The sequence below is a fragment of the Eleutherodactylus coqui genome, chromosome 3, assembly GCF_035609145.1.
Source record: "Eleutherodactylus coqui strain aEleCoq1 chromosome 3, aEleCoq1.hap1, whole genome shotgun sequence".
In the NCBI taxonomy this organism is placed as follows: Eukaryota; Metazoa; Chordata; class Amphibia; order Anura; family Eleutherodactylidae; genus Eleutherodactylus; species Eleutherodactylus coqui.
In genome coordinates this window covers 8,169,022-8,182,981 of record NC_089839.1, presented here as the reverse complement: position 1 = coordinate 8,182,981, position 13,960 = coordinate 8,169,022, and the positions used below count along the sequence as shown (strand labels likewise).

Genomic DNA, 13,960 nt, shown 5'->3' with positions numbered 1-13,960 from the left:
GATTTTATACGCTTGTAATGCCGATAGAATGTTAACTGTGTTTTTCACTCGCGCAGGAAAAAAGCAAGCCGATCCCATTGATTTGTGCCCTAATATGCAGTGACCACACTTGTAGCGTGCGTAGTCATTGCGTATTTGCGCAGCCCCATTGCAACAAGCTTTTTTGGTCTGTAATATGGCCCAAATAGGACATGATGGATTTTTTTTTACACTTGTGTGACTGAGCCCCCAGGCTGCTGTTACACGGCAGCGTTTCTGCCCAGCAAAATGCAGGAGGAGCTTTGCTGATTGCAGCCGGCACCTGGGCTCATTTACTCAGTGTAGGAGCCACAAACAAGCATTTTGCAGCTGAGAAGGGAGACAATCCCTCTCTCCTTTTCCTTCTAGCTGATTCGTCTTTAGTTCTGCTGGTGTCCTTGTCACATGCGGTGCCACCTGCAGCCCCATCAGGTTGTACTGGCGGTCCTGCTTTTCCATGATGGCACATCATACGTGCCTGAGCAAGATTCGCTGTGTCTCCCAGCACAAGAGCCTGGAGCAGATAGCAGGACACAGAGAGCTGGACAGAAGGGTATCAACCAGCATCAGGACAGCTGAAGAGCTGCCAGAGGCCTACGAAATGACCTCCAGCAACAAGGCTTGAAGAACAGGATGAGCGCTACCACAGCCTTACAAGATGCCCTCCACCATCAGGACCGGAGTAACAGTAGGCTCGCTGCCAGAGACCTACATAATGACCTACACGATCAGGAGCGGAGGAACAGGAGGCGCGCTGCAAGAGACCTACATAATGACCTACACGATCAGGAGCAGAGGAACAGGAGGTGCGCTGCCAGAGACCTACAGAATGACCTCCACCATCAGGACCGGAGGAACAGGAGGTGCGCTGCCAGAGACCTACATAATGACCTCCACCATCAGGACCAGAGGAACAGGGGGCGCACTGCCAGAGACCTACATAATGACCTCCACCATCAGGACCGGAGGAACAGGAGGCGCACTGCCAGAGACCTACATAATGACCTCCACCATCAGGACCGGAGGAACAGGAGGCGCACTGCCAGAGACCTACATAATGACCTCCAGCATCAGGATCGGAGGAACAGGAGGGGCACTACTAGAGCCCTACAAAATCGCCTCTATTGGACTACTCCCTAATCTCCAGGAGGGCCCGATGTTCTATAGTGGGGTCCGCGCTCACAGCCAGCATCGTACAGCTCGATTGTCTTCCACCAGAGAACACGGAAACTAGCAGGTCCGCCACTGGTGCCCCGTTCTCACAGATGGCAGCAGGTTCACACTGAGCATCTATTTTCTTCAGTGAGATCGGATATGTGATTTAAGTCTTCCCTTCATTTTTTTCAGAGCAGTTTACCTTTATTGCATACTGAGCTCCGGATCCCCTGCACAGGCATAGAACGAAAGGCACAATTCTGTCTGCCTGAAGTCACCACCAGAGGGAGCTTGTGTTCAGCACATAGCAGTATGCAATAAGCTTTTGGGCTCCCTCTTGTGGCAGCATTCTGTCTTCCTGAAGTCATCTTTTATATATCCTTGCAGCTGTGTATCTGGAAAGAACGGAATTCTGATTGTGATAGAGAGACGTTGCATTAATCAGCACAGAACCTATATAGATGAAACCCAACCCAATGGTGTTCAGTGATGGACCTTCATGTTAAGGGGCCTTACGACCCTGACGCATTTGTTGATGGGACTCCAGAAATCTGACGAGTCCATATTGACATGTAATGAATCTAATGATGGGGGTCTCCCATCCGGAACACCTTTATCCAGGATCTTAGAACCAAGATGCAACGCTGCTGACCTTCCGTTATGTTAGGCCCTTACTACATGGGACTTCTTCCGCCGGTCATGTTGACCTGCAGCCACGCTGTTGTATGATATTGAGGTGACTGGCATCATAGTTGATCTGACTTTAGGTGCCATGCGGCCTGGACCTTAAATGGCTTTTCCCAGGATGACCGTTATCTCCTATCTACAGGAGAGGAGATAATTGTGACCGCTGGGGCCTCCAGGGATGCTGAGATTGGCGCACCGCATGTCCTCCATGAGCATGGGGCAGTGATATGCACCGTCCCATTCACTTCTCTGGTATGTTGGAAGGTGGCTGAGCGCATCACTCATCCTGCATCCCATGGAAGTGAATACAATAGCGGCCACACAGGCGCAACTCCTCTCCATTCATGTCGGACATCTGGGTGCATCCTAATGGGGGTCCTAGTGTTTGGACCCCAACGAACAGACGTTTAGCACCTATTCCAAGAACAGAAGATACATATATAGTGGGAACAGCCTTTAGCATTAGATCAGTGTTGGACCACCAGGACCTGAGCTGGACCAGGGGACCCAAGTCCTCACCACCAGCTAGCTCGGCTGTTCTCCATCTTCCATAGAGTTGTATGGAGGAGCAGCAGCACACTGGCTGAACAGCTGCATATATACTCTACCTCACTGCAGTCAAAATCGGGGATGTGAAGGTTATAGCTTATGGACACTTTTTGTAGGATAGTGTTTTTTAATACATGTATTTTGGGCCAACTATCATTTTTGCAGGAGGGTTTAATTAAAAATTTTGCAGCATTTGTATTCTGCAGCTTCTGCTGATCACTGTATATAGCAAACTGCAGACTGATTCTACATTTACATGGAAGTACTATTTTCTAAACGACTGCATGAGTGGGTGACGTCACCGCTCGTTGTTAGCGCTCGTGCAGAGCGTATAGACAGGCAGATCATGGCTGACCATTGCTGCCTTCTCGCTCAGCGCTTCACATTCTAAGTGAAGGGCCAAGCGGGGAGAGTTTACACGCAGCGAGGAGTCACTGATGATTTAGATGCTGGTTGAAAGGGAGCGACAAACAAAGTAAACTAATAGTGAACAATGTATAGCGTTTAGGCGTCATTTATTATCTCGCATTTTCGTTCATTTGAATGAATTTTGCACAATAATGGTCCCATGTAAACGGCCCTGAGTCTCAGTAGGGGATCTGTCAGTAAGGCTGGACTAATAGCTCGGTTTTCAGCTCTTCGGCCGGTGGCACATGACTGGATTTGGATTGCGGAATCCACTATCCTCGACCCCAGTTCATCCGCAGTATTCCACACCAATTGAAAGATTAGAACATTCGCATGTTCGGTCACATGAGCGGACAGCGATTTCTTTATGTTCTATTTTTCAGCGGGATCCGCACGGACGGCGTCCATTGAAATCACTGGAAGCCGTCCGACCTGCGTCCCATTTGCAATTGACACCCCGGATAGGTTGCGGGTGCCCGTGTCCTCGCCTTGCGACAGCGCAGAAAAAACAAAGATTTAACAAAAAAAACTGTACTGCGCATGTCCAACGGCGAGTATCTGTGGTCATCCGCAATACCGAAGAAAGCTACGCCGGATTCTGCTGCGGGCTCCCGCATGCAGAAGCCGAGCCAGTCGTGTGCAGACGGCCTTCGCTCTATTCTTCACCTTCTTATCAACTAGTTTATGACCACAACGAAGATAAACCTTGTGGATCATAAGCCAAGAACATTCAGGAGAGCAGAGGGAAACGAGGCCGTTCACCAACAGATCCCTTATTGATACGCAGTCTGCAGTTTCTATATACACTGATGGGTAGAAGCTGCAGAAAACAAACTGTAAACCTTTTAATTAAACCTCATTGCGGAAATGCTTGTCAGCCCAAAATACATGTACTTATGTGAAAACAAAGAGGCCCTTCAAAGTGTCCATAAGTTTAATTAGTGGGGGCTTTAATGAGCTTCTTCAGCCGCAATCATCTACTAATTCTTCTTTCCTGAACTCTCAAGACCAGTAAATGTGCAGCTTGCTAATGACCAGAGACGTCCCGTCCGCCTCTCACCTGCCCCTGTCTTTCCCTCCGCCAGGTCATTGACCCTATTGCCCCACGGTACAATGCCTTGCTGAAGAGCCAAGTGGTGCCGGTGAACATCCCAGGAGCTCCAGAAGGAACGACGGAAGTGGCCAAGCACCCGAAGGTCTCTGAGTTGTCTTTCTTCTTAAGTAACCTTGGGGGAGTCAGCCCTCCTTATCTTTTATCTTACAGCAGGATCACAAGCTGCGTGCCATAGATTATGCCAGCAATGTACCCCAGGTCATTTTCCAGTGTTGCCCCTACCTTTCAGGAAAGTGGCAGATGGCGATGCAAGCTCTGAGCAAAATCTTTTTACATCAAACTGGCATAAAATGTTCTATAAATGTCCCCAAAGGGATATGAACCCCTTCACGCCCCCGGGTGCACATTTAGATTCTAGACATGTGGGTTTTGTATGGAGTGGGATCGGGAGCTGAGCCCACTCTACATAAGGCGTGTGACAGCTGACACCCACCCACAACAGCCACGATTAGCACTTACGTTGATCATAGCTGTTAACCTTTTCGAATGCCGCTGTCAGTTCTGATCAGTTGTTGGGGGCCCCAAATGGATACCTCTGTGATGCCACGGCCGCCTGGAGCCTTCTGAAGGCTCTCAGGATTGCTATGACTGATTACCTATCAAGACGTGCCTGTGGTATGGCGTGATAGACTGACTGCCAAAATGCAGACAGTCTTAGAGCAATCAAACTATTGAAAGTTCAAGTCCCCTCAGGGGACTAAAAAAAATATAGAGCAGAAAAAAAAAACAGATTTGCTGTATAGATTTGGTAACGATGTAATCCTACTGAGCCACAGAATAAAGTTATGTTGTTTTTGCCCGCAGCGTGTACATCGTAAAAACAAGACAAATAAGTAAAACAATAAGTGGAAAAAAGTAAGGGGTGTGTCACTAGGGGGTTAAAAATTATCAAAAGTTTTTATTACACATTGCTTAAAACAGAAAGCTAAACTTTTTTTTTTAGGCCCCCCCCCCCCACCCCTCCTTTATGCTTTAAGAGATGTTTCTATCATTTTTCCATGGCCGGTGCAGATGGTTCCCGCGTTCTGTTGGCAGCAGTGCGGACTCTGAGCTCCCAGCAGCAGTCTTCCCCCAGCAACGACTCTGGACCTCTCTTGCACGTTCCTAGAGAAGCGCCGGTCACTCCTCTGTGCTGAAGCCATGTGTCATGGGTAGGGAAGCCTTGCTAATTGTGTTTTTACCCTTCTGCAGAACGCCGAGGTTGGCATGAAGAGAGTCTGGTACGGACCCCGTGTCCTTATAGAAGGAGCCGACGCTGAAACGTTGTCTGAGGGAGAGATGGTCACCTTCATCAACTGGGGGAACCTCAACATCACCAAAATCCATCGGTAGGAAACTGTTTAGTAGAAAGTTAAAGGAGTTGTGCCAAGACCAACGTTCAGAATGGTGGGGGTCCTTAATGAATAGGAGCCGTGGTCGAGCTTGTCTGCTGCCATGCAATTAGTTTTAACGAGTCTGCCAGATGTAGCAGTCATTAGCATGACGGGTGCAGCATAACGTGATTCTACATCATTGTAGAACATTATATTTATGGAGGCTTTAGCAGAAGACTGTTTTGGTATCAGCGCTCACATTGTGGGCACCAAGATGCTAGAAGTTTAGAACGGTGATTCTGCAGCAGTCAGGGGACCTCCAATTACCAGCAACAACCACCACCGGGAGGACAGTGACGCTTGAGATAAGTCTGCCTGACAACTAAGATGTTAATATTCTCGTGTAGTTTTAATAACCAGTGATAATAAATGAATTATAATATATTATAATAATTACAAGTGAGGCGTGTTCTAGCCTCTCAGTAAATGTCTTTGTATATATACTTCTGGTTAATGGAATAAACAGAAGAACTTACTTGATTACACGAGGAGAACGAGTGTGGTCATTTTGTTATCGGAGTACTCTATTTTTATAAGATTTGAAACACCCAAAATATACCTTTTTAAGCATAATTTTTGCTATCAAACGCCAACTGCATTAAAATAGCAAAAGAGAAGTACTTGCCTGTTCTCTGCTGTGGGGATCCAGCGCGTCCAGGTTCATTCACAAACTTCTGATCTACACGTCCAGTGGGTGCCCTAGTAATTCTATGGACCGAATTCCATTTCCTGAACATCTTACCTCTCATACCTCAACGACTGAAGGTCAACATGGAGCTCCTTCTTGTGATTCTCATCACGCTAGACTGGCCTCATTGTGTGTGGTACGCCGGCCTCGTTGACGCTCCATGGCCCCTACCTGTTTGAGATGATCTTGTATAGGGACCCCTCTTCCACCCGAGTTTGTCCATGCTTCGTTTAACGGAATGGTGGTTAAAGCCGCGGTCCTGAGAGCGAGTGGCTTTGCTGAACCCTGGAAAATCTTTCTCTTTCCAAGTTAATCGTCGTGTTTGGAAGATGTTTTTCCTCTGCTGCGCACAACGCGACTTCCATCCTGTGTGTTTTTCGCTATGTCTCTCTCATCCAGGTCCCCTGTCTTTCATCCAGGAAAGATTGGCCATGGGTTTAGGCCTTGGTTCCTTGAAGGGTCAAGTATTGCCATTGTCCATTCTTTTCCAACACCCCTTGCCCTCAAAGTCGGCCCTCCATACCTTTCTTCAGGCAGTCACTGACGCCGCTTCTCCATATGGTTCACCTGTCCCCCCGTAGGACCTTAATCTGGTACTGGCCTCCCTGCAGGCTTGCCCCTTCAAACCATTGCGCAACAACCAGGTCCATCTCTTGTCCTGTAAGGAAGCATCTCTTCACGGTCTTCCCTCAGGATATTTTAAGGCAATGGGGACCTGGTGTCAGGGGTTTCTTTAATTTGGACGACCCCTGTAATGTAATTTGGGTGTGTTTCTTGTAATTTAGCCACTGACCATTTGTTTTATCGCCTGCAGAGACTCCAGCAGGAACATAGTATCTCTCGATGCTCAGCTGAACCTGGAGAACAAAGACTATAAGAAAACTACCAAGATAACGTGGCTGGCCGACACTCCTGCAGCCCCACTGACTCCCACAGTCTGTGTCAACTACGACCATCTAATTACAAAGCCCGTCCTGGGGAAAGAAGAAGACTTCAAGCAGTACATCAACAGGAGCAGCAAGGTGACCTTCATGTCCTGCAGAGCGCTCACTAGTGCTGACTTACACGAGCCAATCATTGTGAGCGAGCGCTAGTAGAACGCTCACGTACCCAAACATTGCCCCGTTTAAACAGGGCAACAAATGAGCAAACGCCCCTTCACCAGCTGATGGGGTCATTAATGGTGCTGAACCAAATCCGCTCTCTTGGCAGCACATCTCCCTGTAGGAACGGGTTATGTGTGGAAATTATTATTTTTTCTCCAGGCACTTGAGTTTGCTAGGTCTTTATTTTTTGGTAAAAAAGCCCCAGTAAGATCATAACTCCCAAAATGTGAATAATAGAGAGTGAAACTTCGGCGCGCTGCGGGGAATTTTTAGGCTTTGCTCCTTTTACACTAAGCCGCACCCTTTGTATCCCATCACAGTGTAGCTCTAAACAATAGATAGCAGATTTACACAAGTGATATTAATCACACTGCAGCTGTCTGTAGTGATCACAGAGGACTACTTCTCTGGCTGGTGTCATTCTCTCTTTTTTTTTTTTTTCTTTTCTTCTCTATCCAGTCCAGACCGCCATGGTGACTTTTCTCAGCCAGAATTTCTCTCTGCAGAATTTGATGCACAGACGTCTTTCCACGTCTGCACAATCTCCCCATCTACAGTGCCAAAGATAGTAATTGGGCTCCACACAGTAAAAGTGCCCATTTTATGCCCCACGCAGTAACAATGCCTCCTTTTCTTCCCCACACAGTAATAGCGCCGTCTTCTCTGCCAGCTTAGGTAATAATGCCCCTTTTCTGCTGGTATAGCAAACAAGACTATATACTCGTTTCACTCTCCAAGCTGATCTGGACCGCAGCCTCTTCCTTCTGGGTACATGACTATTGCCGCCAATCCCCGGTCTCAAGTCTGAAGCCAGCTGTTGGTTGGCCAGCGCCAGTCACGTGTCTTGGCACTTAAATGTACTTGTTCTGCCCCGAAGAAAAAGCAGTCGAGCAGCTTGGAGAAAGTGAACATATATTTCCAAAAAAGCGATTACAGAGATACCCAAGTTATTGCAGTCGTGCGGATACCTGGTGAGTGAACAGGTCCTTCCATGTGAAACGCAAACTGCAAAGAACAGGAAAAAATCAAAAATCAGAAAATAGTGTTTTGTGTTGTATTTACGCCATAAAAAGAAAATTTTATGTAAATTACGCAGTAATTATTCTGCATCCGCCAAACGGCGGCAGAAAAAAAAATTTCACAGTGCTGACGGCTGTGTAGCTTTCTGCCAACCCTATAGGGCCTGTAGGTTACAACTACTGGCAGCCGCGCCGCAGTGAGCGCTCAGCAGGGTTACCATCGGGCTGCAGAGCGGCGGTACAAGGAATCCCTTGTAAAACCACATAACTTGTTGTTCGGCGCAGGAATGTTCATCTATATTTTATTTTCCTTCAGCAAGAGGAGGTGATGCTGGGAGACCCCTGTCTGAAGACCCTGAAGAAGGGAGACCTCCTCCAGCTGCAGCGCAGGGGCTTCTATATTTGTGATGAACCTTACGAGCCAATGAGGTGAGAAATACCGCATCTATAGAAACCTCTCTGCTCTTGGATGTGCAGCAACTGTAATCATGGTACATGACTGAATTTAACCCCTTCCACCTGTTGGATGAGCTCCTCCTCGTCATTGTGCGTGTCCGTATTGAGAGAGCGGCGCTCTGTAATTCTCTGCTATTATCTAAATGGAATCCTCTCCTTCAGTTTATGACTGGTCGTCTTGTCTTCTCAGCCCGCACAGCTGTAAGGAGGCTCCATGTGTATTAATTTACATCCCTGATGGTCACACCAAGGAGATGCCAACTTCTGGGTCCAAAGAGAAGGCGAAATCCACCACCGTCAAAAAAGAGGTGAGTAGAGATGGGAAACCCTCATGGCTTCCTTTCTCATGGTGCGATGTCCTGAGAACTGGGGTCAGGAGCGTCCGGCGAGGCCATCACTGGCGTCGGGCGAGGCCATCACTGGCGTCGGGCGAGGCCATCACTGGCGTCGGGCGGGGCCCTCACTGGCGTCGGGCGGGGCCCTCACTGGCGTCGGGCGGGGCCCTCACTGGCGTCGGGCGGGGCCCTCACTGGCGTCGGGCGGGGCCCTCACTGGCGTCGGGCGGGGCCCTCACTGGCGGTCACTTGCTGTGGGTGGTGTAGTTCAACCTCTCAGCTACCTGCAGCAGTCCTAATGAAATGAATGGGTCTGTGGCTCCTTCATTGTGGGACACTCTGGAACACCGCAGTTCTCGGAATCTGTGGGGGTTCCAGCGGTCGGATCGGCCTCACTGATCAGCAAGTACTTCCCTATCCTATTGGACACGCCTTTTTTCCCCCCCTCCCGATACGGTCGTATGAGGGCTTGTTTTTTGCGTGGCGAGCTGTAGTTTTTATCAGTACAATTTTCTAGGCACTTTATAATGTATTGTAGAACTTCTATTACTTTTTATGGAGGACAGAGAGGAAAAAAAACATCAATTCTTCGCTTTTTTTGTTTTTTCAGCTTAATCGTGCAGCGTAAATGACGATATTTTTTTTCCTACAGGTCGCTACGATAAGCAACCAAAATTATATTTATTTTTTAGGTTTTTCCACTTTTTTGCACAATGAAAACGCCTTCTCTTGGAATTTTTTTTCCTCTGTCGTTGCATTTGAAGTCCAATAACTGTGTTTTTATTTTTCCATGAGCTCTATGAAGGCCTGTTTTTTTTTTTGTGATGACCTGTCTGGTTTATTGTACTGTTTTGGGGTACATATGGCTTTTTTGATCACTTTTATTGCTGTTTTGGGAGTCAAAATGAATTAAAAAAAAATAATTTTTGGCTTCTTTTAAATTTCTAATTTGTATCGTGTTTGTCATGCAGAATAAGTCGAGTCCTTATGGGTGTGATGATACCCCATATGTGTTAGTAAAAAGGCAGAGAAGTTTAGTTTGTTTTTTTTAAAATATTTTTTACTCAGTGACATGTAAGGGGTTAACAGTGGGGATCGGCCTTCCCTGTAATGCCCGCTGGGGATGGAGCCATCTCGGCTTCTTAGTCTGCGCCGTCCATAGGACATAAATGTATATCTGTTTGCAGGAACTGCGTCTGAGCCAGGACGTACTTTTTTGTCCTGGGGCAAGAAGGGGTTAAAGGGGTATTCCCATCTGTCAGTCATGGCTGAGGTGGGTATACCAGTCTGTATGCTGCGGGCAGAGGTGGCCATATTATATGGAAGCCACTGAACTGACAGTTCTACGCTTTACCTCTATGGTGTAGAACAGCCGGCTCTGCTGGTTTCCTATTCCTGACTGCGGCATATAAATGGTTATTCGCATTCATGCCATGATTGACGGAGACGGGAATAAGGGGGTTGTGCCATTAAATGTAGCTTTATGATTGGTGGTGGCCCTACTGCTGGGGACCCCCACGATCCTGAGAATGGGAGCGCCGAAGCTCCCTGCATGAACGGCGTGGAGGTTGTGCATGTACGGTCAGTGAAGGCGCCACAAGTCATCGGCTACGTGGCAATTCCTGGCACTCCCAGTTAAATGAATGCCGCGGCGGAGTACTTGCACCACGATCTCTCTAGTCATGCGGGGACGTTCAGGATCAGTAGGAGTCCCAGCCGTTGGACGTGGCAGCGCCCTCTGCTGGAGTACTTCTAGTATGTAGCGGGTACGTTGATTCCCGCTGGAAGCAAATATCTGTGTGACTTCATGTGAAACTCGCATCAATGTCTCTCCTCTGCTTCACAGACAAAGACAAAGCCCACGCCATCCACGGTGGCCGATGCCCCCCTCCCATCCCCCGCCCCGGCAGCAGACCCCTCAGTCCTCTACAACAAAGTCACAGCTCAGGGAGACCTCGTCCGAGATCTCAAAACCAAGAAAGCCGAGAAAGCGGAAGTCGACTCGGCTGTCAAAGCTCTCCTGTCGCTGAAAGCGGAGTACAAGCAGGCGACGGGCCAGGACTACAAACCCGGAAGTGCTCCAGCACAGAGCGCCCCCTCCTGCTTGGCGGCGGCCACTGCCAGCGGTGATGCCAGAGCTGCGTATGACAGAGTGTCTGAACAAGGGGAGCTGGTCCGTAAACTGAAGGCAGAGAAGGCACCGAAGGTAAGCCGGAGATCCTCAGCGGTCTTCCCTTTACCGTAACCTACAGGACTCCTCGGACCGGCTTCCTCCTCCGTTTCCTGCCTTTCCTTCGCTTCCTCGCGGCTCCTTCTGTTCTTTTGCTCGTTAGCTTCCAGTGGATGCGGCCGTGAAAACTCAATATAAGGTAGTAACAGGACAAGAGTACGAGGCCGGGGGCCGCTCAGGCCGGAGACCCCACAACTACTCGCAGCCCCAATAGCACAAGGTAGCTGAGCGAGGAGCCGGTCCAGCAGCTGAGAAGTAAGAAGGCCTCCCAGGTGTAGGACGCCGCCACCATGCGCTGCCGTTAAACATACGCCTTGTGGCGGCCGCAGCTTTTTCTTCCGCTTTTGAAGAAATCCTTGAGCGGGCATTTATCAATACGTTTACGTCTTTTTTTTTTTTTTTTCTTTTCTCTCTGCTGTTTTATTAACCAGTCGCACCAGAAATCGGAGTCCTCCGTGCCGCAGACTTGAGTTTGTAACAATGGAGTGAAGATAGGGCGTAGCTCTCTGCGTGGCCTGGAATGAGGCATATTGCTGAAAAGCAGACCTTTTAGGCTAGAGTCACACAAGGCGGATTTGCCGCAGCAGATCCGCCCGCGGCAAAACCGGCCGCGGCCGCTAATCCCGGGATTAGCCAGCCATGTGGATGAGATTTCTCAGAAATCTCGTCCACACGGGATGGCTAATCCGCTGCGGTAAATCCGGTTGAAACCGCGGCTGCGGCGGCCGCGGGTTCAAAAGAAGCAGCATGTCCATTCTTCGCTGCGGCCGCGCTCTCCTCCGCGGCCGCGGCGGTTCTCCCGGCGGAAATCTCGCGGTTTTTGCTGCAGCCAAACCGCGAGATTTCCGACGAAAATCCGCCCCGTGTGAACCCAGCCTAAGAAGTCTCAAACTTTTTGCGCACTCTCCCTGCAGTAGATGGGGGGGGGGGGGGGGGGGGGGGGGGGGCGTGAAAACATCTCTAGAGATCAATAAAGATGCAACATTTTGCAGCAAATAAGGGAGATGGAACAATACCTCCAGAGCGCCACCTATTGGGAGGCAGCATTCCTTCAAGTCAATGTTACTCTTTATACAAGCCTTGTAACAGTGACTAGGAATTAAAAGCAAAGCCAGAATCCATCCACAGATGGCTGTTTCGGGGGTTTTGCCCTTCATCAGTGTACAGTAGGAGTCTGGCTTGGCTGGTGGGAGGCCTGGGATGGGGGTCAGTAGCGCTATCTTTCCTTCTTAGGGAGACACCTAGACAATGAGGGAGGAGACTTATAAGGCCATCCACGCTCCTGTAGCAAATAACGGCATCGCCGCCTCCAGCGAAGCTGGCTTAATAAATAGCACTTGTGATTAATTCCTCTTTGCCTTGGTGGTCGAGGGTGTTGCAGATTTAGATGCGACCGGGTGCCGTAGCATTCAGAGATCTATAGGTGCCCTGTGAATGTTCGCCGCCCCTCCATACATAGAATCCATTGGGGAAGAGTTGGGAGGCCGCCATATATATATATGCCAGTCATCCAGTCCTGCTGAAATGGCGCATTCGAACGACTGTAGCCCAGTGCGTCTCGGAGCCTTAAGGCCGGCGAGCAATATTTAGGTAATTAATTTGTAAATCGCTGACCGCTCCCTCCCGGGACGGATGACTTGCTGTCTTGGTGAAGCATCTTCCTTCCTAACTTTACAAACAGCTGTGTAGTATTATGTCATACAAGCCAATTCTCTGGAAACAACATTAATGCGCGGCGCAATCAGTGGGTCCAGAAGAAGATGCCGCCGAAGTACACGCTGGCTGGACGCAATCAGGGCGGACACCAACAGGACTGTGGGAAATCTGAAGGAAAGGCAGGGAAGCCTGGCGTCTGCTGATCCACGAGGGGTCCGAAAGTCGGCAACGACTGAACGGATAATCATCATGTAGTATTAAAATCCAACCACTAGGTGGCAGAAAGAGTCAAGATGTTAAATTGCAAAACTGGAACTTTTTGCCTTCAGTGCGACATGAACCGCTTTGATTTGCAGCCTCTGTGCCTCATACACTGACCGCCCCTTTATTAGCCCCATCTAGTAGCGCACATACACTGACCGCCCCTTTATTAGCCCCATCTAGTAGCGCACATACACTGACCGCCCCTTTATCAGCCCCCATCTAGTAGCGCACATACACTGACCGCCCCTTTATCAGCCCCCATCTAGTAGCGCACATACACTGACCGCCCCTTTATCAGCCCCCATCTAGTAGCGCACATACACTGACTGCCGCTATATTACCCCCATCTAGTAGCGCACATACACTGACCGCCCCTTTATCAGCCCCCATCTAGTAGCGCACATACACTGACCGCCCCTTTATCAGCCCCCATCTAGTAGCGCACATACACTGACCGCCCCTTTATCAGCCCCCATCTAGTAGCGCACATACACTGACTGCCCCTTTATCAGCCCCCATCTAGTAGCGCACATACACTGACCGCCCCTTTATCAGCCCCCATCTAGTAGCGCACATACACTGACCGCCCCTTTATCAGCCCCCATCTAGTAGTGCACATACACTGACCGCCCCTTTATCAGCCCCCATCTAGTAGCGCACATACACTGACCGCCCCTTTATCAGCCCCCATCTAGTAGCGCACATACACTGACCGCCCCTTTATCAGCCCCCATCTAGTAGTGCACATACACTGACCGCCCCTTTATCAGCCCCCATCTAGTAGCGCACATACACTGACCGCCCCTTTATTAGCCCCCATCTAGTAGCGCACATACACTGACTGCCCCTTTATCAGCCCCCATCTAGTAGCGCACATACACTGACTGCCCCTTTATCAGCCC

The 13,960-nt window shown here is 49.3% G+C and overlaps 1 protein-coding gene across 2 annotated transcripts in view; it reads left to right on the top strand.

Moving 5' to 3' along the window:
* Positions 1-13,960, top strand: part of EPRS1 (glutamyl-prolyl-tRNA synthetase 1) — a 127,903-nt gene that overhangs the window by 90,484 nt on the left and 23,459 nt on the right. For both annotated transcript variants that reach the window (XM_066595085.1, XM_066595084.1), the window contains exons 13-18: positions 3,903-4,013; positions 5,123-5,259; positions 6,807-7,014; positions 8,434-8,546; positions 8,764-8,881; positions 10,755-11,114. In XM_066595085.1, coding sequence (XP_066451182.1) covers positions 3,903-4,013; positions 5,123-5,259; positions 6,807-7,014; positions 8,434-8,546; positions 8,764-8,881; positions 10,755-11,114 — 1,047 coding nt within the window. The remainder of the gene's footprint in view (positions 1-3,902; positions 4,014-5,122; positions 5,260-6,806; positions 7,015-8,433; positions 8,547-8,763; positions 8,882-10,754; positions 11,115-13,960) is intronic.